Source organism: Panthera leo, chromosome C1 (genome assembly GCF_018350215.1).
Source record: "Panthera leo isolate Ple1 chromosome C1, P.leo_Ple1_pat1.1, whole genome shotgun sequence".
NCBI classification, from domain to species: domain Eukaryota; kingdom Metazoa; phylum Chordata; class Mammalia; order Carnivora; family Felidae; genus Panthera; species Panthera leo.
In genome coordinates, this window is record NC_056686.1 from 174,972,980 (window position 1) to 174,998,325 (window position 25,346).

Consider the following 25,346-nt stretch of genomic DNA (forward strand, 5'->3'; position numbering starts at 1 on the left):
TGCAGTCGAGAACACAATGGGAAACAATGGACTTTGCTCAAATGGGCACGTGTGTACTCACCGCTCTGCTTTGCAGAATGGCAAAGCTTTAAATCATCACAAGTCCGGGCTGGATGCTTTTTAGAGCCATCAGGGCTGCGCATAGTTTCAATCTGACTACTGAGTGACTTCAGGGTAGCATGGACCCCTGGGTCAGTTTTGTTTTTGTCATCAGGAGCCGCCTGATCTTCAGTAAACTCTGGAAGTGGATCTGGCATGCTCTCATCGTAGTGACCCATGATATCCCCAAGAGCAGCGGTAAGGTGCCCGGGGGGGCCTGGGGGACCAGGTGGACCAGGCTCACCAGGAGGACCCTAATTTTTAAAAAACATCAGAAATACAGTTAATATATTTTTTTGGTTTTTGTTTTTCAGCTGGACACAATGGCACTGATGGGACTTGGTGCATAGGGAGTTACACGGCTATACTGCAGTCTGATGGCACTGACCGATCTATGACCTCATGACCTTTTAATAAAACTAGATGGCTCTGGCCTGCCAACCTCTAACTTCCTAAGGATGAGAAATGATGTGTAACTTTTATCAGACAACATTATCTGCAAGTCAGCATCTGAGACCAATAAAAATCAAAGTGCAAAACATTTGCTCTTAAAGATACAATATATTTTGTGTTAAGAATGTATAGATATGTATATTCGTTTCCACACTATTTGGGGCAAAGCACAACTAAAACGTTTTAAAAGGATTTATGGACACAAGCCGGAAAAGGAGATGTAAAAGAGTTGTGGGTGCTAGTTCTTTGAGACCTCATATCTCTATCAAGGACATACCCACAAGAAACACTCACAGAAGAATTCTCCCCATCTTCCAATTACAGGGGAAAGTATAGAAAGTCGTTTTATGTGCATTAATTGGTGTGTAGATCAAAATTCTCTGTACTAAACAAAACTGGAGGAAGTTCTCCTTAGCTTTTTTATCAACAAAAGTAAACAGCTCTCTCTTTCTCTCTCTCTCCTTTTTTTTTTTTTTTTTTTTTTTTTTTTTTTTTTTTTTTTTGTGCCAAACAAGAACTATTGGAATAGTAGGGAGATAAGCACAAAAAGTTTCAGGGGCTTGGAAGTGGATCCTCGCCATCAATCCTTTCTGCAATTTCCCAAGGAAGAGCTCAGTGACTTGAGAGAATCAGCTGACAACCGGAAGAGATGTGGCATCCATGTCTCCTGTGGGGAGCACAGTCCTGGCAGTCAGAGGGCTGGAGCTCTGAACTTGCCATGCCACTCGTCAAGTGGCTCTGGACAAGTTGCTTCACCCTTCAGTGCCAACCCTGCTTCATCCTCAACAGACTGTTAAACCGTTTTTTCTTTCTTTCTTTTTTTTTTCCCCAGTAAGGTCATATCATGATTCTATGCATTCCTTTCTGATAATGAGGGGAAGAGTTTTTTGGTTTTTTGTTGTTTGTTGTTTTTTCTATTAAGGACTGCTGACCCACAGAATAAAGTCAAACAAGAGCCACATAAGTCAGAGGTATTCCAAATCTGTAGCTGTTCTTCATGCACAGAGAAATAAATAGGAAATATTCCTCTTGACCATAGAAAAAATAAGGCTATTCCATTCATATAATAAATAATAAATATTTAATTTAATGATAATACCAGTAAAAGGAAGAGACAGGATAAGGAGGGAAAGGTAAATAAGACCAGAGAGGAAGAAACACCAGAGAGGGATGCAAAACTCGTATACATACATGCACACACATACACATGTGCATGGCAGATATATGAGGATGTTTCCCGAATTCCTGCTGTTTCCCAACTTCATATTGTTGGAAATTTTTTCAAAAAAGTTTTAATTTAAATCCTTTCTAAATGTCATTTTCAATAGAGAAAAACTTTAATTTCATACTTTCCCCTTTCTAACATTTCCATGAGTGACTATATTTATCAAATCTCACATTTAGCATATTGCCATTGAAAGCAAAGCAACATTTTCATAATTTTAATTATAACTGCTCTTTTCTCTCCTTGATGTCACATGAAGTCAAGTTACATTTGGTAGCTTGGACTCTAATTTTACATACTCTGAATAATCGGTATTAAAATATTTGAGTTACTTAGACAAGCTCTTGTGTGACTTTTAGGTTTGTTTTCAGAGTTCCTTAAATCTCTCGTCCATCATGCTGCACAGATGTTCCCTGGATAGAATCTAAGTGATGGGAACCAATAGCATCACCTGCATGCAAACCCCTGTGATTACCTCAGGTCCTGCTTCTCCGACACTGCCCCGCACACCAGGAGGCCCTATAGGCCCCAGTGGCCCGGGGTTTCCTTCTTTACCTGAAGGACCAACTGGGCCTGGCGGACCCTGCCAGAAACAAAGACTGTATTTTAGATTCTATGAAGAAAACGTTTACAATGACCATCTAATCAAAGAATTATTTTCCTTATGGAGTTGTCACAAAGGTTTCTCATGCATATTCCTAATGACTAGTCAATAGAGTTCTGGCTCTCTAATGTTCCCTGTTTCATCACACACGAACTCTCCATCATACAAGCTGCTCAAAGCATTCAGCTTTGGTTTTAACCAGCATTCAGTTAAAAACTTTAATGGACTGGTTATCTACTTTTTTTGGAAGAAGGCTGTTTCATCAAATCTCATATATTGGAAAGTTAATTAAAAACTTAATTAACTTAGGACTAAGAAAATGACAGAAGTTATAGGGATTGATATAAGTTAAATTTGTGTGTATCCCCCAGGATCTCATCACATCTCAGTGTTATGTATGATTTGTTTACACTGTATTTAGACATAGCAGAAATTCTTTCCAATGATTTTTAAAAATAATTATGTATCAATTGTCTTATGACATTAATTGGAGGCATATTGGAGGCCTATTGGAGGCAGGATTAACACTAATGTAGAATTTTTAAAAGCTTCAAATATTGGTTTCATTTTATGATTTGCTTCCAAATTAGGCTTATGCAAACTCATACTTTCTGGGAAAGTATCTCACTTACTTAAAGAAAAAAAAACATATCCAGCCTCAAAATCTGTTTCTACTTCATGGTAAGTCCTATTATATATTCTCAAAGAGTACAAATGTAATGGAAATTTCTATGAACACAGAGTAAGAAAATGAAGTAACAGATGAGTATATGCACACTAGGTACTTCATGGTTCCATGAAGTAATATGTCATATTTCAGAATATTTTTACACAAAGGTAATTGCTGAATGGTTTGTCTCATGTATTTGCTGCCAACTGCAGACAGCCTGGGCCTGACTCCCGCTTCAATGCCATGAAAATGATACTGAAGCCCAGGCATTTTGTTACCAACAGCATTATTATTTACATCAGCAACCTACTAGGTTTCGTTACTTACTCTAGGGCCAAATGGTCCAGGAATTCCAGCACTGCCTTGTTCACCATTTGGACCCTAAGTAGGAAAAAGTAAAAAATGTTGCCAAAATATTTACACCTACATTTTGCCATTCTCAGCTTTTAAAAATGTGCTCTCATTGACTTTAGCAGCATACGCTAATTTCTTAAAGTCTTCAATCTCTATGATGTATACATAAGTTGACTAATACTAAACTGTAGGAGTAAGGGAACATATATCCTGACATATATACATATTGGCAAATTATAATGGGCAACTGGGTAATTAAATATTCATCAAGATATGCTTCAAAATGAAAATAAGATACAAAAAGTCCAACCATTTTATAGACAAATAAATATTCATGTCAAGATACCTGTGTGTTTTCATATAGCAGGCAAATAATACTTCAAGGAATAACTTACGGGAGGTCCAGGAAGACCCTGAAGACCAGTGAAACCTCTGTGACCCTTCTGACCTCGGTCACCTCGGTCTCCATGATCACCTTTGTCACCTCGAGGTCCTTGAGGTCCCTAGAAATAGGGTCATGGAATGGATATTGCTTGTTAAGATTACAATTTACTACGATTTTAATTTTTACAATTGTATTTAGTACAATCTTGCAGTAGTCCCCCCTTATCTATGGGGGATAAGTTCTACGATCCACAGTGGATACCTGAGCACTATATATACTATATTTGTTCCTATACATACATACCTATGATAAAATTTAATTTATAAATTAGGCACGAATTAAGAGATTAACGGTAACTAATAATAAAATAGAACAATTACAACAATATACTATAATAATAGTTATATGAATGTGGTCTTTCTGTCTCAAAATATCTTATTGTACTATATTCGCTGTTCTTCCTGTGATAATGTGAGATGATAAAATGCCTATGTGATGAGATGAGCCAGGTGAATGATGTAGGCATTGTGACGTAGTGTTAGGCTGCTATTGACCTTCCGATAATATGTTAGGAGGATTAATTTCTTCCTGACTGCAGTTAACTATGGGTAACTGAAAACCCACAGAGCAAAATAGGGGAGGAGGGACTACTGTATGAACTAACATAGTTACTTATAGAATTAGACCTAGAAGTTTTTGTCCTTTTTTCTCAAAAAATGAAGGTGATCACTAAAAACATAAGATATATAATACTGCTTTCCTAATGATTCAGTTTTTTCAATGTTTATCCTGCATTACACTAAAATGATGTATTTTTAAAAAATTTAATGTATTTTACTTTTTAGGGAGAGAGAGACAGAGTGCCAGCTAGGGAGGTGCAGCAAGAGAGGGAGACACAGAATCCAAAGCAGGCTCCAGGCTCTGAGCCGTCAGCACAGAGCCTGACACGGGGCTCGAACCCACAAGCCATGAGATCATGACTTGAGCCGAAGTCAGACGCTTAACCGACTGAGCCACCTAGGCATCCCATAAAAATGATGTATTTTTAAATTTGAGCTAACCTATCTGAAACATTTTCCAAATACTGTATTTCATATATTATGCTGATATCATTATGTAAAAATATTGCCACCATACAAAGATTCTTTTATCAATGTTTATTTATTTTTAAAAGACAGAAAGAGACAGAGCATGAGCAGGGGAGGGGCAGAGAGAGAGAGAGGGAGACACAGAATCCGAAGAAAGCTCCAGGCTCTAAGCCGTCAGCACAGAGCCTGAAGCAGGGCTCAAACTCATGCACAGTGAGATCATGACCTGAGCCGAAGTCGGACACTTAACTGACTGAGCCACCCAGGCGCCCCCGTAGATTCTTTTAAATTAAAACATGAGCTCTTATTCACTTATACTACCTCTAAGAAAGGAATGTTTATGATTAAATTTGCACATGTAGATACATTAACTGGATATGACAGCTGGGACTATATTAAGAAATTGGCCATATTTGAAAGTTGCTAAGAGAGTAGATCTTAAACATTCTCACCACAACAAAATAAAATTTGCAGCTATGTGAGGTGACAAGTCCTTGTTAAACTTACTGTGGTATTGTAGTGATCATTTCACAATGTATACCTACATCAGATCATTGCGCTATGCACTTTAATAATGCCAATTATATCTCAAACTTGGGGGAAAATACAAAATTGGCAGTCTTGTTCAAACAAGTGTCAGAAGAATATTATCATTAAGCCACTCTCCTCTAAAGAAAATACAGTGAAATACTTGTTATCCTTATATCTGCAATATCTGTACCCAAATCTATCAATCCCAATCCTGAGAAACTAAAGAAAAAGCAATAATAAGCATCTTATTGTGGGATAAAAGCTGTGCCTAGAGAAGAGGTGGGAATGAACAGATCAGTCTGATCAGTCTTGGGCCGCCCTTTTATTTGGTTGTTTTTGTTTGTTTGTTTGTTTGTTTGTTTTTTTAAGTCTTAGGAAATAGAAGCAGCTCCAGGGGTCCAGTGGTTCATGGTAAATGGCCAAGAAGCATAGGGTCACGTACTATATAGCAACAGATTCTGCTCTCTTTAGTTTTCCTAAAGACCATTCAAACTGTCAGTCTGACTTCAGAGAATGAAAAATATCATCAAATAGACTGGCTCTCAGGTTAATTTTTCTCTGAATATTTCTTGTTCTTATTTTTTTTGGTTCTCTCCCCCCCCACCTTTTTAAATTTGTACATCCTAATTGTCATACAGTATGTGAATCTTTTTATAATAAAATTAGTTCTCAGTTACTTTTACATATTCTATATAACAATACAAATTTAAATACTAAAATCAGCCTGAATGCTTTCATGTTAGAGAGGTTCTTTTATTTTGGGAATGCCCTAAAATTTTTAAAATGAAAATAAACTAAACCAGAAAATACCTACTTAAATTATTAGCTAAAATTCATTTAATCATGAAAAAGAAATCACGTTGTTTTTGTAACTAGTTAGAAAATCGTTCACTTGACATGCTATGTAACTATGAAATTTCCAGTCAGGCTCAAATCAAAGCTGAGAAATATGAGTTAATAACAGATCATGAATTTAGTCTATAATTTTTCTTCATCGATATAGAGATTAATTCATATAATGAGTGTCAAAGGAACATGGCCTATTAGACTGCCCATCAGACATGATTCATTCATTGTAAAACATTTATATAATAATCATTAACCTGGAGGCAACTGCAAATAGCAAAAAGATCAGAACATGGGCAGGGTAGTCTAGCTGAAATTAAAACATATTTGGCTAGCACATTTCAAGTTTACAAAGAGATTTCAAACCCATTTTCTATGTGATTCTCAGAAAATCTCTGAGAAAAGGGCACTATTATTCCTATTATTTTGGGAGAAAACTGTGACTCTAAAAGTCTTCATTGATCTCTGAAAGAATTAACAGTGAAACTCAGAGGACATGTGTTTGAATTATAGAAACAAATACAAATTCCTGAGTATTAAATTAATATTTTTGTCCAAAGTTTGAAGAACTCGTTGATTTTCATTGATGAATCTTAAATTGTGCTTCTTCGGCAGTGTATTTTGTGTGAGATGACTTTTATTTTTAAAGAAAAACAGAGAACTTACAAGTAAACCACGTTTTCCAGTTCGACCAGGTGGTCCTATAGGACCCCGAGAACCCTAGAAGAAATTTTCACAAAAATTGGTATGTAAAAAAATATGCATATACTATATAGATATAGGATTCACAAATATGTAAATTGTATATCTATGTGTATACTCTTATGGCTAATTGATTAAAATCAAGCTAATGTCCTTAGGTATACAATGACACTTACTTAGTCCATTTATTAATTGACTTCACTGAATGAAGATCACCTTAGTCGACTATGGTAGGACATTACTTGCTTAAATTTAACACAATGCATACTTACTACATTTCCTATACATCACAACATTTTTAGATGTTGAAACTCAAAACATCAGGATTTTTGAATATCTATTAGAAACCAAATGTTTTCCATTAAGATTTAAAAAATTAAATCATAATTGGCTGTCATTCTTTGTATAGAGTGCTTAATCAAGTGCACGTGTATGATTGTATGCAGGCATACCTGTCGCTCACAATATGGCCTCCTGATATTTATAACTGTCAGTATGAAATTGACTCTCCTTACCGGATCTCCTCTTTGTCCTGCATCTCCTGGAGCACCGACAGGACCAGGAGTTCCAGGGGCACCCTGAGAGCCTGGCAGACCTGCAGGCCCAGGGTCTCCACGATCACCCTGATGAGAAGATCCATGGCATTATTCTTTCGATATTTATTCTAAAATAATGGCATTCTATATGCTCATGCTATTCATGAAAATAAAATATATACCTCTTTTAAAACTCATTTTTATTATCCAACTTATACTTTACTTAAATATTTTACTTACATTGACTTGTTAACCCCAATTTCAGATGTCCTCCCCCCCCTCACTCTCACCCTACTCCTCCTATAGTCAGGATTGCTGGAGCATAGCAGCGTCAGCTCCCGAATTTACGTGTTTCTTACACCAGCAGTCTTCAAGTGTATCCATTAACTTGGGGTAAACAGAGACTTTCCAGAGTGTGAAAGCTGAGAAAATTTTAAGGAAACCACTTTCTAGATTTTCATCTCCATAAGTGATATCTCAGAAAACTGATCTGAAGCATCCTTCCCTACTTCCTCTTTAATAATCACTCCTCTCCCATTTTATGAAAGAAAAAACAGACATTAATATCTGTCTGCAATCTTTTTATGATGCAATGCCCCCAAGGAATAAACACCTCAGGGCACAAAACTAAAGATTTTTCCAGAATTCATAGTTCTCTTGAGAATAAAGCAGAGATATTTGGAAAGAAAGAGGATGTTGCTTATTTTATCCAGGTGACCCAACTATGACAAGGCTCCAAATCTTATTGTCTCCTTAAGAAAGTCAGAGATGAGATTATTATTATTATATAAACAATGTTATATCATAATTATTTGACTTGAAAAATGGAGTCAGACCTATTTTGCTGACAGAAATTAAGTCTTATTGGACTGATTAGTTTGGCAACCAGGATAAACCTTGGCCATTAGGTTAGAGAATGGACATATAATACATTGAATAAGCTAAATCGGCAAATACAAGATTTTGAAAAAAATATACTGAAAGCACATACACATTTAGAATTTACCAGGAATTACTCCTTTTGCAACTATTTAAATTTAGAATTAAAATAAAATGTGATGACAACTTAAATTGTGCATAGGGTTTCACAGACTATCGAAATTAAACCAGGGAATGCATCAGAAAAATCTTTGAAGATTACTGCACTGCATAATGTATACTGACCAAGGGAAAAACCCAGGTGCCAAGAGAATTTGCATTCCCTGGCTTTATGGTAGATGAGGGGAGGGGCTTACTCCAAGAGTCCTCAAAGCTCCATACTCTAAACATGTTATTTAAAGCACAAATGTCCAGTGGAATAGGCATCGATCATATTTAAAGCATTTGAAAACTGACGTTCCAAAGATTTGTTCAAGACCTCATTGCCAGTAACTTAAGGAATTAAGATTCTACTTGAGGTCTGTCTGACTGCAGAGCCCATTCTGCTACATGATGAGCTCTCAGAATGAAAAGAGCCGTTGTGTCATAATAGACATTAGAGGAGGGATTGGAACTTCAAATAAAGTTGGTGATATTTTCAGTTCAGCAGTCATGGGATTTCAAATACATCATGAGATATATAAATATTTAGGTAGCCACATGGTTTATTTCCTCATGGGGCATTCACTTTAGGAGATGAGTAGAGAAATTTAGATGTCACACAACTCTATTTCTGCTTCCATACTTTTGTGAATGAGTTTGCAATTTAGACTACTTTATCTGTATCCTCATCCAGAACCTTCATGTGGCACCAACTATGAAAGCAATTTGCTTTCCCATAGTTAATAAGAAATGCCATCTCACTTTGCTGCATATTCAAATCTCATTTCATTTACAAGATCTATCTAAATTATGACATTAAAAAAAAGTAGCTACTATCAGAAAAATCAGGGCTGCCCCGAAGCTATGAAAGAAAAGGCAGATTTTACTCTTTAGTATTACAAAAATTTTAAAAATACATGACTGCAGATTTTCTAATTAGTGAAAATGCCCTTACACGTTCTCCAACAGCACCATCCCGTCCCGGAGTGCCATCATTACCAGCTGGACCCTATAAAGAATCATATTTGAAAAATGAGTTAACTGAGTAATGCAAAAAAAAAAAAAAATAACCCACCTAATTCCAATTGCCAGAAAAATTACAGCATGTTTTCCACTTCTCTTCTATAAACTATAAATTAGCACTTATGGAAATTTTAGTCAAAGAAAGTCTTCTGACATCTTTTCTATTACTTGGAATTGCTTGTAAAATTATTAACACATTCTTACTTTTTTGGGCCAACTTTAATACAGTTTTATTGAAGACATTGCATTTTCCACTTACAATACAGTGCTTATAAAGTGTAATGTTATGACCTTCCCTGTGCACATATTCCATATTGAAGCATGAAGAATGCCCAGTTATTTACCATGGCAGCTGAACTTTAAAACTACCATGGAATTTGCTACAAATTTGGGTCCTTCAGTGTCTTGTGTGGAACAATACTTAATCTATGCTCAGGTTGGCTTAATGATCTTCTTCAATAGTGGGGCTAGAGGGGGGAGTGCCAGATGGAGGGAGGAACTCTACCAGCAGGAACCACCCACCCCCTCCAGACACTCCTGGCATGCCTCCTGCACTTAATCTAAATTCTTGATTTCTATTTTTTATTTTAAAACAGGGCAAGGGGGATCCTCAAATCCTTTGAAATACATAGGCAACAATTACATTCTTGCCATTTTATGTTTTGTCTGTATTACCAGTGAATGGTTTTCCTTACTTTCATATCTTAAGTTTATCCAAACAATACCCTTAGAGTTTTAAAATAAAACAACCATGTTTAGACATTAAATAACTTGGTGAAATATATGTTCTTTATTATTTTTTTTCAGAACTCTGTTTTTATCATTTGACCAAAAACTGCTCTGAAAGGCATTGACTTTTTCAAGACAATGAGACACTGTCCAGGAATGGACTCATTAAAGCACTGTACAGAGGGGATTCCAACCTATAACTTCTCAAATCACCTTTCAAAAATTGATTTCCTCTCAAATGACACTTAGGGATCAGGACATGCATCATGTTACTTTAGAATGATAATTAAATAAAATTATCTTACTTCTCTGTTTTTGCAAGCTGCAATAGTTATATTAATCCTATCACCACAGAACTTGGCAATTTTGACAAATACGCCATTATAGAATGGAATAACAAGGAAAAAGATTAATGGACATGTCCTTTCCCCTTCAAAATAATTTGGCAACAGCCTAAATCAACTAAAATACTTGGCTCTAGATTAGATGAAGGGTCAGTGCAAAGTACCAGTCTTATTACCTTCTGTTTTTGTCATCATTTAGTCTACTTTCCTGGGAAATAAAGGACATCAAATAACAACACTAAGAAACTTCCTTCACATCACATGTGCAATCAATTTCTAAATTTCTAAAATGATTTCTAAAACAAACAAACAAACACACAAAAAACTGTCCCCATGACACCCAGATAAGGAGAGGAGAGTTATTTTCATTGCAGCACTCACTTCCGGTCCAGGTTCCCCTACGGGGCCATTTGAGCCTGGGGGTCCCACAGGTCCAGGTGGACCTTTATCTCCGGGTGCACCAGTAGGTCCTACTTTTCCTGGTGTGCCCTGAAATCAAAGTATAAACATGTCAATGGCTTCTGAATAAATGTAAAAATGCCAGTTCACAAAAAGGCTGTGTTTTTTTTCAAATGGCACTTCAGTCCCTCCTTCTCCACAATGATTGTCCATTATCCCACAACATCCACGTCATTGTAGTACCTCCTTAGAGGCATGCTCGCTTATTATCACAGTCATTCTGACATATCCCAGAGACTAAAAAGCATCCTTTGCCATCAGTTCAGGTGTGTGGTTTGGATTCAAATGTGTTATATAGTCAGTTCTGGCTGCTCTAAAGGAATCTGCATTGCTGGTGAGACATACTCATCCACATTCACTTCCACTTTGTTTACTCACTTTATTTCTGTATCCTGGCACTTTGATCTCACTATGGGGAGATTTTACTTCTGGGTTTGGCTCACTTCTTCTTTTTTTTTTTTTTTTTTTTTTTTTTGAGGGAGAGAGAGAGGGGGAACGAGCTGTGGAGGGGCATAGGGAGAGGGAGAGAGAGAATCTTAAGCAGGCTCCATGCACAGCATACAGCCTGACTCTGGGCTTGATCTCACAACCTGAGATCATGATCTGAGCCATAATCAAAAGTCAGACAACTTTTTTTCTTTTTTCTTTTTTTCTTTTTTTTTTTTTTTTTTTTTTTTTTTGAGAGAGAGAGAGCACATATGTGCATGAGTAGGGTGGCGGGCAGAGAGAGAGAGAGAGAGAGAGAGAGAGACAGAATCCCAAGCAGGCTCCATACTGTCAGCTCAGAGCCCAACACAGACTTGATCTCACCAACCGTGAGATCATGACCTGAGCCGAAATCAAGAGTCAGAAGCTTAACCAACTAAGCCACCCAGGCGCCCCTCCTTGGCTTACTTCTGAAACAATAAAATATCCCCTAACTCCTGGTTTGCTGGATTCAGACCTCTATCCACATTCCCCCAGTTCCAAGGTCCCAGCAGTACATCTCCCTGTCTACATTCCATATAAAAACATTATTTCTTTTCCACAAGCATGTAAACTTTCAGCAGTAAAATTTAATTTCTTCAAAGCTAACAGTGAGTCAAACTTCTATCCACATCCCAGGGAATATGAAGTTCTTAGCACCCTCCAGGGAAAAGGAGATTACTTTCAGAGTCCATCTTTATAGCTCACCCCACTTTCACCTCCAATATTACTTTAGCTTAACTACTCTTCCCTTTGATGATTTATGAAAACTTACCCTCTGAACTGTGAAGTATGAATGTTTTTGTCAGGCATGTTTATTTAAAAAGCAGCTACCTACTCACCAGAGGAGATTATCCCCCTTCTTTAGCTCCATGGATATTTTTAATCTTTGAAGAAAGCTTTAGAGTCATCAAAAATCCAGATCCTTATTTGTCTACTTCTCTAGTCCCAGGGTTAAATAAATATATTTTTCAAAATTGTTGTAAGGTACTTAAGTAAAGAATTTGACATTCAAAGTCAAAGGTTTTTAAGATAGTCAGAATTTGTGTCTAAAAAAGACTTTAAATCTACTAAGCACACACTCACAATGATAAATTCTCTCTTCACAAATTATATAATCAGATAAAATATTGACCAACACGACCACTCACCGCTGGGCCTGGCAGGCCGGGCATGCCTCGCTCTCCACGCTGCCCTGGCATTCCGACAATTCCTCTTTGCCCAGTAGTTCCGGCTGGACCAGGGGGACCATCCGGACCCTAATTGTGAGGATAAACTATAATTAGAAATTCTCTGGGACTTCATAATAGATCACGGCTTTATAAATTTTTCAGTAGAAGAAAAAAATTCTCTGTTTCATAAAACCATATGATACATGAGTAGTCCTAATTTATACTTCACGCAGAGCCTCTAACATTGTTTCAAGGTGAAAATGGCTCATTAGTTGCAAAGAAACATGAAGAGTGATGTGAATATTAATGGAATAAAAGAGATGCTATTCACGCAAATATTCTTCCTCTTTTTAAAAAGATAAAGAAAATTTAAAAAATAAAATAAATAATGACCTATCTAAACACATTAGTGTTGAGACATATAGATATTAAATAAAATAATGTACTTTTTAAAAGTTTATTTATTTATTTTTGAGAGAGAGAGAGACACAGAGAGACAGACAGAGTGAGTGCACAGCACGTGGGGGAGGGGCAGAGAGAGACAGAATCCCAGGCAGGCTCCACATTGCCAGCACAGAGCCCTATGCGGGGCTCGAACTCACAAACCATAAGATCATGACCTGAGCAGAAACCAAGAGTTGGATGCTTAACCGACTGAGCCACCAAGGTACCCCTAAAATAATGTACTTTTTAAAAATTTACTTTATCCAGCTCAGATATTTAACAAAGAATGTTTTCTTGTTTGGTTTTTGAACACCACATCCATTACTGTTATATTTTATACTTACACTTTTTTTCTAGAGCTGAGAATTGTAAATTAAAAACATATAGGGCATAAGGATTTATGAAAGGACTCAGGTTAATGTATAAACAGCTTCCTTGTGGCAGTGTATATTATGGATTTCTATTGTAAATATCTCTATTCGAGGTGGCCTCGAACAAAGATGCGAAACTTACAGGTTGCCCATCTTCTCCTGGGTCCCCTTTGTCTCCTGGGCCACCAGGGGGACCTGCTGGTCCTCGATCTCCCACTCGCCCATGAGAGCCGGGGTCTCCACGAAGACCTGGGGGTCCCTCCTTCCCAGGTTCCCCTAAGGGCCCTGCAGGTCCTGGAGCTCCCTAGTATAAGACAGAAAGAAACCCGGGGTCGGGGGGGGGGGGGTGGCAAAGTGGAAGACACATTAGAGGACTTGATGCTTGATGCAAAGGCCTCTCGGGTCCATTTTTCCTGTTAGATAATCAGTCATCCACTGGATTTAAATAAAATTAAACCAAACACAGCTGCAGATTCATTTCCCAGGATGAAATCTAAATTATTTGCAGACAATTACCTTTGAGTCAATACCAAAAGTGTGCTGAAATTAACTTCACTTTTCAAACTTCTTAAGGTTCTGCTCCATTAATAAATATATAACATTTAATTCTATCTGGCCTAATCTTGTAATGAAAGAATATCATTTATTTAACTAAATTTCAGAGATGCCGCCTAACTTAAGGAAATGATTATTAGCACACCATATTGTTAGTATTTAGTACCCAAATGGAATAATGGTAAAACATTGGGGCTAAAAAAGGACTTTTAAATGAGCTTTTCATTTAAAGATGATTAAAGATGAATTTACTTTGACAAGATACCAGTATGTATGAATTCTTAGGATAAGGGTTGTTTACATGGGTTAATCATTAAGAGATTAAATAAAAGAATGAAAAATAACTCAATATATGTATATATATTTCTATATAATGTGTACATATATGTGTGTTATCGTGTGTGTGTGTGTGTGTGTGTGTGTGTGTGTGTGTGTGTGATGGCTTCACTACTAATGATCTGAATTACTGAAGTGACTTACAGGAGGGCCTGGAGGTCCAACTCTGCCGGCAGAACCAGGAAACCCTGTAGCACCCTAGAAATATAATATCATATAAGACATTTTAAAATAACTATTAATTACATATTCTTTCTGGGATCTAGTTTTTCACAGGGATACTTAGGCCTTTAGATTCCCTTTCTTGTTGTAAACAATAAATTTATTCTTGTATCCTATACAAGAATGGATCAGAATTAATCGGTTGGAAAGATGCTATTTTTCTCTTTCTACCTTTCATTTATCTTGAACGTATACAAATGTGCGCAAGACTAGAACTAGAATCACATTAATATTTTGCATAACCGAGTTCTGTAAAGCAATTCCCTGTTATTCATTACCTATGTCTTCAATAGGTAATATATTATTTATGTTACATATGAGGTGGCTGGGTCTTCAAGATCATAAAACTAACTGTAACCCAGATCTCCATTTAAGTGCCCTTTCCATTACAGTTGTTATCCAAGTAAAAATTTGTTGTTACAGCTTCAGATGAACTTTTATATGGTCACAAAGTGCCACGTATCTGTGACTAGCTGCATGTAACTCCCAGAGCTTCAAAGCAACTTACAGGTGGACCCTGAGTTCCTCGACCACCTTTTAGTCCAGGAACACCATTAGGACCCTATATAGAAAGACAGAAACAAAAGATCATTATAGTAAAGCAAAATGGGCTAAACACAAAGTTTAAACATTGGGTACTTGACTCAACTTTTTGGTTTTTATTTTTCTTTTAACTTACATGAGGGCCTGGGGATCCTGCTAAACCTTGTGGTCCAGGTGAGCCAGCATCTCCCTTCTGCCCTGGCTCTCCAGGTTCACCTTTTACTCCAGGCTGCCCATCAGGACCCTATATTAGTTGTATAAATAAGCAACTGATTATAATACTTGTAGACAAGTTATTTCACAGTAATTATTACTAACATATCACTTAACCTTATATTGTAAAATGGTGCTTTGTGATCGGTATTAAAGCACAGAAGGAAAAATGTCCTCGTGGGATCTTTGAAGACAGTCTGAAAAAATAAGTTATCCCACCACATTTTTATTAAAACAAATAAGTATAGAATTTTAAATAGTGTGTTTTAGTGCCAGTCATGAAAAAAATGTATTGAAAATGAGAATATTGCCCAGAAACCTGTAAACTTCCCAGAATCTTTAATATATCTTCAGTACATATCACAATGATGATTAATTAAATCTATTGCTATAGCAAGAGGAGTGCCCACTGTAAATTAGAGATATTTGGAAATTATACCTGAGGTCCAGCAAAACCAACAGCCCCAGTTGGGCCATTTTCACCACGAGAGCCCTAGGATAAGAGAAGTATTATTGTTGTTTTCACACGTTATTCTAAATGGGAACAGTATTTAAAAATATAATTATATAAACTTGTAGGATCTTGAAATGTATATGTAGATGAATTAGACTTATTTCTTAAGGAAGACTTTTAAGGGTGAGATAGAGATAAGGGCCATATAGCAAAATTTCCAATGTCTGAAGTCTCAAAAAAGCTTAATTATTTGGTAAATGAACTGCTTAGTTGGGTTTAACAGATTGCATAAAAATTACAGACTGTTAAGTTTTTGAGTCTCCTGTAAACACTGAAAACTAGGAAGTTCTAAGTAGCCTGACCCAACAAGCAAGGTTTTATATAAACATCAATACAAAATGATGAATTGTTTTTCTGCTTAACCCCATTCTAAAGAACATCAAAATACTGTCACTTACAGGATTGCCACGGGAGCCGGGAGGCCCAACTAAACCTCGAGGGCCAGGTTCACCCTAGAAAGCAGATGTCAGATGGTTATTGTCCAAAGCAGGAACAAAACATAATACACCTGGGGGAAGCTGAGCCCTGTGTGTAGGGCAGACAGTGGGGGAGAACTCTGAGATGATCTGGCCCAACTACTACATATTAGGAAAGAGAAAACATTATGAGAAAGAGCTATCATCCAGACTCCATGATTCTGAGTCCACAAAATACCAATTTATGATACTACCTTTTCTCCAGTGGGACCTGCAGGACCTGGAGGGCCCAAGGGACCTGGAAGACCCTGTTAATGAATAGAACATAGGTATGTTGAGGAAAAGAATGAATGGAATTTCCCACGATTATACAAACATTCAAAGAAGGTATTATTTTGTGATTGCTTTAGTTGCCTTTGCAAAACATTGTCTATAACAAGTGATATAATCTGTATATTGTTAAGATTTTTCTAGTTACTCTAAAACAACTTCTGGAATTTTCTCCACAAAGTGTCTTAATCTCTTTCATCCATACATAATACAATACTGTGTTCAAACATTAGCTCTAAATTAATGTTATTTTTCCACAATATTTCTACGTTTCTTAGCCTATTTAATATTGAAATTTGCGAATAGATTGAAAACAAAACTTTTCTTCTTTTGTATAGGATACTGTATTCTTAAATTATACAAACAAAATATCACTCTATTTTATTTTTTTAAGTGAAATTCTGATAAAGCATTGAGTTTTCTACACTCTCCTAAGATCACAAGGAGTGTGACTACCCAGCCACACTGAGGCTGAGTCCTTTAGGCTCAGAGCTTAGGGCGCTATCACATGGGGGTTCAAACCACGTCTTCTTGGCATGTGGTCACAATCTTTAAACTGCTTGACTGTATTGGAGGCTTTTCTAAAATGGGTTTTCTATCTGATATTTGTGCATTGCCTCTACATATGCAGCCTAAATATTCTTTTGTCTTTTAATTTTTGTATGTATTATGGAAGAAATTTAAAAAACAAAAAATTACTTCATGTTTTTATGCTCTTATAAGGACATAAGAAAACTGTGATCACATGTTCTCTAGATCTATAATGGAGCAATAATCTTTCAATAATCTCCCTAATCTATTTCCTTAAAGAATTGGATTAAATATGAGGATCACTTCATTAAATTCACATTTTTTTTCATACAGAGAAAGCATGTTATTAATTTTTCCCCTTTACTATGAGATTACAATAAATGGTCTGCTCTGCTTCCTCCCTAAAGCAATGTATTGTCATTACTAAAAATAAACCAGTCATTGCTTAAGTCCTGTTCCTATCACACTGCATTTTCAAAGTTAGTTCATAGAAACAATAGATATGTATTTCAGAATTCACCTTAAAATACAGTCAATGCAACATGCCTTCAAACAGTACTGCACTACTTTACTATGCACTATAGACCATCTATGACATAAAATACAAACAATATGCCAGATTTACCTAGACCATTTTTGAAATATGAAGTTAAACATTAGAGTCAACTAAAAGGGAAGAAATATCTCGTGTTCATAATTCGCTAAATTAAGCGTGTCACGCTTAAGTAGATATTTAGAAAAAGAAAAAAGGGTTAATTACCGCTAAGACTAAAACTTGTCTGTATTTTACTTTTTTTTATTAAAAGCTAATGTAAACAATGTATTAACAGTGGCTCAATGTGCAGCATCAATATGTTAATGATGGTTCGATGTGAGCTCTTTCTGTATGACACAACTGCTCTTGCCAGGGCACAGCGTGACAACTAATAGCAAACCATGTCATCAAATATCAGGAATTACTCCAGGGACTGTTGAATGTCTGAGCTCTATCTTACATGAGAGAATCATGTCATTAATGTCTAAAAAATCATATTCAGTCTGTCCTGAGAATTGCAAATGCATTCTATTTTTGAGGACCTAAAGCTTATTAAAGGTCAATTTCTCACATGACATTAAACAATGCCTTGGTATCAACCATCTTTCTCTACATTTCACTTCTTCATCCTCTTTATTGATGAAAGAATTAATTCATTGGGCAGTAATTTTCTAATCCTTAAATATACAGTATATCAGGAAATATTTATCTCAACTTGGCTGCTCTGCAAAACTCTAAGTGCCTGCCCTGGAATGAGGTCTAGAACAGCTCACTAGATCAACACTTTAACAAAAATAAACATTGCATGAGAAATAAAAAGATGATAGAAAAAGATAAAGAGGGCCCCCCCTGCTTAAAGCACTGGTCTCAGATGCACAGGAAAATGTGTTTTATTTCATTCCCTCAACAATGACTGCTTTTTGGCTTGCTCTAATTCAAAGTAAGCAAAATGAGTATCCATGATTTTTCAACATCAAATCTCAAAATTCATCATTTTCCAAATCCTGACTATTATAGAAACACAATGAACTTTATTTTGGAGAGTTCAGGCAAATTCACATAATAACGATAATACTGATTCCTTGCTTAGCTGGGAAAGGAGAGATTTCACTTACTCTTGCTCCGTCATTTCCAGCTGTGCCTTCAGCACCTTTCTCTCCTATGCCACCCTGGGAAAACACACAAAACACCATTATTCATTTAATTGTCTTTTTTCTCTCATTTGCATGGATGCTTCATGAGGGCAGGGGCTTATCCCTCCTGTTCATAGATAAATCCCCTTGAACCTAGAAAAGTGCCTGGCATTCTGCGTTCTGAATTCTGAAAGAAAGAAAGAAAGAACAAAAGAAAGGAAGAAAGAAAGAAAGAAAGAAAGAAAGAAAGAAAGAAAAGAAGGAAGGAAGGAAGACTGATTGACTTGTGACTCAGAATGGTAGAAGTAAAAGCCTGCCCAGGAAATCATTTTCAGTAGAAATGTAGAAAGTCTAAATGAATGAACTAAAAAAAAAAGACTTACCCTGTCACCCTTGGGGCCAGGAGTTCCTGCGATTCCTCTTTCTCCTGGCATACCTTGAAGACCTGGTGGGCCTGTATCTCCAGGGGTCCCAGATGGTCCTGGACTGCCCTAAATAAACCAACAATAAGTGATCTCATCAATATAATATTAAAATTCAGCCACATTAAATTTCTCTTCTGGTAGGCCAAAAATAGTTGCATGTCAGCAATTTCATATGGTTCAACTTAGGCCTTACCATTTTTCATTTGTGAAAATTGTCTCTGAAGTGATACTTTGAAATAAAAAAAAAAGATTTTGCTGTTTTGATTTTTGGTTTATATATTCAAGTTTTTTCTTTGGGGAAATTGAGCATCGATTCAAATAAAAATAATGGTTGCCTTTCTTTTTCTTTTTTTGACAACATCATGGGGATCCTAATAAAGAATGAAGACATTACATTTAGAGAGTATTTCACTCTCTCTCTAATGAACCCATGATATTAAACTTGCTTACAAGCTAATTCAGTGATTAAATTGAAGCAGATCCTATGTAATCACTCTGGACCTTGAAGATGATAAAGGATCTAATGTTATATGAACATGAAAAATTCTTCTTTAATTGTTTACACTGAAGTTGTCTTCTTGTCTTCTACCAATCTTAATATGGCACCCAAACCAAATAGTACTGATTTTTGCCTTATGATGTATTCTACTTTCATAATTAAAATACAACATCCTTGCATATGATTAGTAAGCAGAACTATGGAACCTGAGACAGAAAAACAATGGAACACATAATTAGGAATACCTCTTAATAAATTATGCAATTTTCTATTTATTGCTTCTGCTTATTAATGGAAGTCACTAGTTAAAGTTACACAAACAAATATTAGGAATGGATTTCTAGATGAGAATGTATTACCATGTGCACTAGACCATAATTTGCATCACAGAAAAGAGGCTTCTTTTCAACTGATTCTTTAGCGCCAAGGAAAAAGCCTAGTAGATGTTCACTCAATATTTGTTGAAGAGGAAAATCATATAATCAAATTATGTTGGAACCATAAGGGAAACACATTCTAGTTCTGTCATGTGTTTACAGAGCAGTAATCTTGGGACATTTGGAAATGCCAAGCTCAGGGCCATACTTACTTTTGGGCCATCAGGGCCGTGTCCTCCAGCCATTCCCTTCTCACCAGGGAGTCCGGTTATTCCTGGTTCTCCTCTTTCCCCTGGATTTCCGCGTTCTCCCTAGTGCAACATTGGGATGTCAGACAGTCTTAGCAACTGATCTGAAAGTAGGTTAAAAAGGTTTCTGGAAATCTGCAAAACTGCTTCTACTGGAGAAAAATTGAGAAATGAGCAACTATTGAGGCTCAATTTTCCTTTAAAAATTTTTTTAATGTGTATTTATTTTTGAGAGAGAGAGGCTGAACACAAGCAGAGAAGGGGCAGAGAGAGATGAAGACAGAATTCAAAGCAGGATCCAGGCACCGAGCTGTCAGCACAGAGCCTGATGGTGGGGCTCAAATTCACAAACCATAAGATCATGACTTTCGCCGAAGTCAGATGCTTAACTGACTGAGCCACACAGGAGTCCCGGGGCTCAATTTTCTAATTTAGTATTAAGAAATGAACCTGGAATAAGGATGTGCTAGTTTCACAGCACAAGATTTTCTCATAAGATTGATTTTCATCAGGTTAAAGAAACTGCATGCTTAAAATAAAGCCCAGTTTATGATGAAAGATGCTTTTTAAAACTAAAGCCAATGGAAACAAAGTTAATGACGAAGGAGAAAATACTTACTCTAGGTCCTAATGGGCCAACTGCTCCAGGATCTCCAGGAACACCCTATAAGATATAATTTTAAAAACCGGAAGAATTGCTTTGAGCTAAATTTTAGGTATTTATTACAAATCTTTCAATATCACATGTCTAGTTTCTTTTAATTTAATATTAGAAGTTTTGACTAAGCTCATACATTAGATGGAAATATTTTTCTAAAAAAATGTTTATTATACTTGAACATTTGATTTTGGGCAATGAAACATGCAAAATATTATCTCAGAAATATAATGCATTGGTTTTTTTAGAGACAACAAAATATACAGTAATTTTATTTCCTAACATGAACAAATTTTAACAGATGAAACTGAAATAAAAAGCAATAAAGAGACTGATCTTTTAAACAGAACCAATTCAATTTAATAAATTTTTTTTGACCATACACTATGGACAATGTACTGGGAACTGTGGGTTCAAACTAGTGCAGTCATGATATATTACAAGTTTCAGTTTGTTCTTAACTAAAGGAAATTTTGTCATGAAGTTCAAAACTTTTCTCTTTGATTAAAAGTAATAACTAATGACAAGGAAAGATGTTGTGTAGAAACATGGTTGTCAAAGAGTGAGATGAAAAGTAATTTAGAAGTTGGGTTGGTTCTGAATGAAGTTTTAAGGATAATTTAATCAAATTATTTTTCTTTCATTTTCTTTTTTTGGTATGCTAATGAGTGATATATGGTTTAAAAGAAAATCTAAATATAAACAAATCTGAGGGTTCTTTCAATAATATTTTATCTCATAAGAAAAATATTTTATCTCATAGTTTAATCAGCTTTATGTGGTATTTTTTAGTGATATGTAGTTAATGGTACATCTTGCAATTACTAAATATAATATTGCTTACAATTTTGTGGTAGATAGTGCACTATTCATAGTGTCTTGATTTCTACCATTACACCCTGCAATATTTTGAATAGAGTACTTTTTGTCAAAGTAGCATATTTCTGGCAGTTTGGATGGTGACAGATAACTATGGTCACTAAAACCTCTACCGTCTATGTTTACAAAATCACAAATGTTAATCTCAATATATTCAGTTATGTTTGCTTCCATCATAATCCTCCATCATGAGAAATTTTCATTTGTCTGCTAGAAGAATTCTCTTGGGCATATGGATATGTCTTAACTTTAGATAAGGCATCAGTGTCCACCTTCCGTCCCCAACCCAGGACGTTGCCAGGCAAAGTGAAACATGAAGAAGCATAAACTGTCCTTGGATGGTAACTTCACATCCTCTGAAATGGAGGGCTGGCATTTCCTGTGCATTTAGCACCAGCACATAGGCTGGTAGCAGCCACACTAGAACGTCACTGCTACTACTGACTTAGGGACCTGCCTCTTATGTCAATTCCTCAAACAAACTTTGCCTTTTTCTAAAAACATGAAACAAAACAAAAACTGTATCAGGTGGGCCGCCAATCTGAAATGTACCGTTCTTCATGTGGTGTGGTCTTCATAAAACCCAAATCTAGTCGTACTACTCCCTACTTAAAAGCCTTTCATCATCTTCCATTAGAAGAATAAGAGCAAATAATATTCAAATTCAGATTTTCTATAATCTGGCTCCTGTATCACCCACCAGCCTCATCTCTACCTCAAGTTATACTCTGCATTCCTGACTTACCAAATTTATTCAGTGCCTTAATTTGATCAGCAAAACCTTTGCACCTGCTGTTCCCATTTCCCGGAGTATTTTATTACCTTCCCTTCTCCTCCCCTACCATCACTCATCCTTCAGATCTCATAAAATATATTACCTGGTCTGGGAGACTTTCCCTAAATCCCCAAGTCTGAATTAGGTACACCCATACACACAGTGCCTCCCCAGAAACACTACCTCATGTCCATTTTGTTCAGCTGGTGGGGGCCAGGGATGATAAATATTTGTTGAAAGGTTAAGTGAATGAGTGAATCACTCACAGAAAAATAGATTAAACTGATGTCTTAATAAAATAATAGAAATAAAATGGTTAGTATCTGTTCATAACCATTTATAAAGCCTCCAGTAAAACTCTGTAGATATGACAAGACATAGACTTAGGGATTAAGAACAGTCTTGGGAAGCACACTACCAGGATTCAAATAATATCAGCTGGGTCACTTTGGGAAAGTTACATAACATCTGTGTGCCTCATTTGCCTCATCTGAAAAATGGTTATAATAATAATATGGATACCTAGATATATAGGGTTGCTTTGAGGATTAATAGAGATAAGGCAAACCAGAACAGAACCTCAAATATAATAAGTGATATTATGAACCTACAATTTTTAGTATTGTTATTGTACTATTACCTTAAAACTTACCTGATCACCTGGCTTTCCACCTTCCCCAGGAGGCCCTGGAGGACCAGGTAGCCCCTAAAAAAAGAAAAAAAAATTGTAGATTTGTAAAAGTTTAATAGGCCACTAGCATTAACAGGTTACCTTTTATATATCATGGAGTCTCCATGACTATACTTTCAAGCAAAATATATTGTTTAAACACAATCAAAACAGAATGAGAAAACCATTATCTTCTGTGATAATGCAGCAGCCAGTCAGCTTCTAGGTTTAGATTTTCATTTGCACACCACTTAGCAAAAAAAAAAAAAAAAAAAAAAAGACCTAAGACTCTAACAGGAGATTCTTAACATTGGTCCAGTTTTTATGGGTCAGAAAGCAATATTTTAGGCTGCTAGAATAATAATGATAATAATAATAATAATAATATTAAAAGTCATTCCTAAAAGTTTTCTTTGCCAAATTATGATTATCCATGCTATTAAATAATGAACAGTTTCCCACACCACATATATTTAAATAAATCATGAAAATTTGTTCAGCGAAAATTTTAAGACATTTTGTCAATAAAACTAGATAAACCTTAAAATAGTTCAATAAAACTTCTTGAGGTATCAAGAACACCTAAAAATTTTAATTTGTTAATAATTTTGGATTTTGATCCATTTTTCAGGGGAAATCTGTTCCTTCCCTTTGAACAAAAATGTTGGGTTTTATCCAAATCTTTATTTACTAAAAGAGGGATGACTTTTTAAAAAATTGTGGAATTTCACATCATTTGACCATATCTTTTTATATTTAAAAAAATCAGTTTAATTAATGGTAGAATACATGGAAAACTGAATTATTACATACCTGAAAGCCAGTGGGTCCTGGGGGTCCCTGTTCTCCTCTCTCCCCAGCTAGACCCTAAGTTATAAAGGAAAGAAAATCATGAAGAGAGCCAGATCTTTACACCTGCTTCCTGTTTATGTGACCCACTGGAAGTATTGATATTTGCTTTTTTTCCAATCACATGCTTTTCACTTTAGCCAGATTATAAACTAGCATTACAAATAGTTTAATGAGATTCTTTGAGGTCCCTGCTGGTAAGAAAATGTCTTCTAAAGCCAGAAGAGAGACTGAGGACATATGTTTATTTTTTGATCCAAACATAAAATTGTCTGGAACCAAACACAAACTTCTGAGGAAATTGGAGAAATTGAACATGGAAAAATTCATTACTTTCACACATTTAATAGAAAGGTAATACAAGTGTCCCCTGCTTTTCCAAAGTTGGCATTATGTCACTTTGCTTTCATGAAAGACCTGTATTAGTACCTCTTTGTGCTAACTGAAAGGACTCTGAAGAGAATTTTTGCTTTTATGAAAAAAAGGCAAAAGGCATTCAGAGTTTGTTTTGCAGTGAGCTGTTATAGAGGCAGTGCACACCCAACTCTTTCTGGGAAACTAGACTTAGCATCTCAGCGTCATCTGTGTCTGTGAGCATCTGTGCTTTATCTGGATTTATTTTGCGCATCTGTTAGAGCAAGATATAGCCTAAGATATGTCCTAAGATATGCCAGAAAAGCCTAAAAGACGTTATTTTGGGATTCTGGGAATCTTAAGAAATTTTTCACATAAATTAATAATTGCTTCTTTCCTTTACACCACTTTGGCTTACAAAAATTTTCACAGGGACGCTCTAATTTCTGTTCCAATTTAGTTCTCAGTGTTAGAAGAACCATTAATCAAGCCTTCAACACTAGAGCAGCTGAAGAAAGCAAAGCTAACATTTTAGAAAGATATTTAAATTGCCCCATCATAAACAAATAAATATGCCAAAATATTTCTGATAAATATTTAATTTTAGAATCCTAGGATGCAGATGCACCTCAAAGGACAAAATACTTTCTTTTTTAGTCTCTCTCAAGAAAAATCAGCTAGCTTAGACAAATTTATATGAGACATTATCAGAAGAATGTAAGTATAGTTCAGTACTTATGTTTTTCAATAAGAGACAGAACAAA

General features: G+C 35.9%; 1 protein-coding gene across 9 annotated transcripts in view; it reads right to left on the minus strand.

Moving 5' to 3' along the window:
* Nucleotides 1-25,346, minus strand: part of COL5A2 (collagen type V alpha 2 chain) — a 387,158-nt gene that overhangs the window by 5,799 nt on the left and 356,013 nt on the right. For all 9 annotated transcript variants that reach the window (XM_042949421.1, XM_042949419.1, XM_042949417.1 and 6 more), the window contains 22 exons: nt 24,193-24,246; nt 23,362-23,415; nt 21,017-21,061; nt 20,362-20,460; nt 19,232-19,339; nt 18,831-18,884; nt 16,574-16,627; nt 16,302-16,355; nt 15,829-15,882; nt 15,313-15,420; nt 15,142-15,195; nt 14,556-14,609; nt 13,663-13,824; nt 12,685-12,792; nt 10,991-11,098; nt 9,469-9,522; nt 7,473-7,580; nt 6,922-6,975; nt 3,801-3,908; nt 3,379-3,432; nt 2,253-2,360; nt 62-353 (listed from right to left, as the gene is read on the minus strand). In XM_042949421.1, the coding sequence (XP_042805355.1) occupies nt 62-353; nt 2,253-2,360; nt 3,379-3,432; nt 3,801-3,908; nt 6,922-6,975; nt 7,473-7,580; nt 9,469-9,522; nt 10,991-11,098; nt 12,685-12,792; nt 13,663-13,824; nt 14,556-14,609; nt 15,142-15,195; nt 15,313-15,420; nt 15,829-15,882; nt 16,302-16,355; nt 16,574-16,627; nt 18,831-18,884; nt 19,232-19,339; nt 20,362-20,460; nt 21,017-21,061; nt 23,362-23,415; nt 24,193-24,246 (1,948 nt within the window). The remainder of the gene's footprint in view (nt 1-61; nt 354-2,252; nt 2,361-3,378; nt 3,433-3,800; nt 3,909-6,921; nt 6,976-7,472; nt 7,581-9,468; nt 9,523-10,990; nt 11,099-12,684; nt 12,793-13,662; nt 13,825-14,555; nt 14,610-15,141; nt 15,196-15,312; nt 15,421-15,828; nt 15,883-16,301; nt 16,356-16,573; nt 16,628-18,830; nt 18,885-19,231; nt 19,340-20,361; nt 20,461-21,016; nt 21,062-23,361; nt 23,416-24,192; nt 24,247-25,346) is intronic.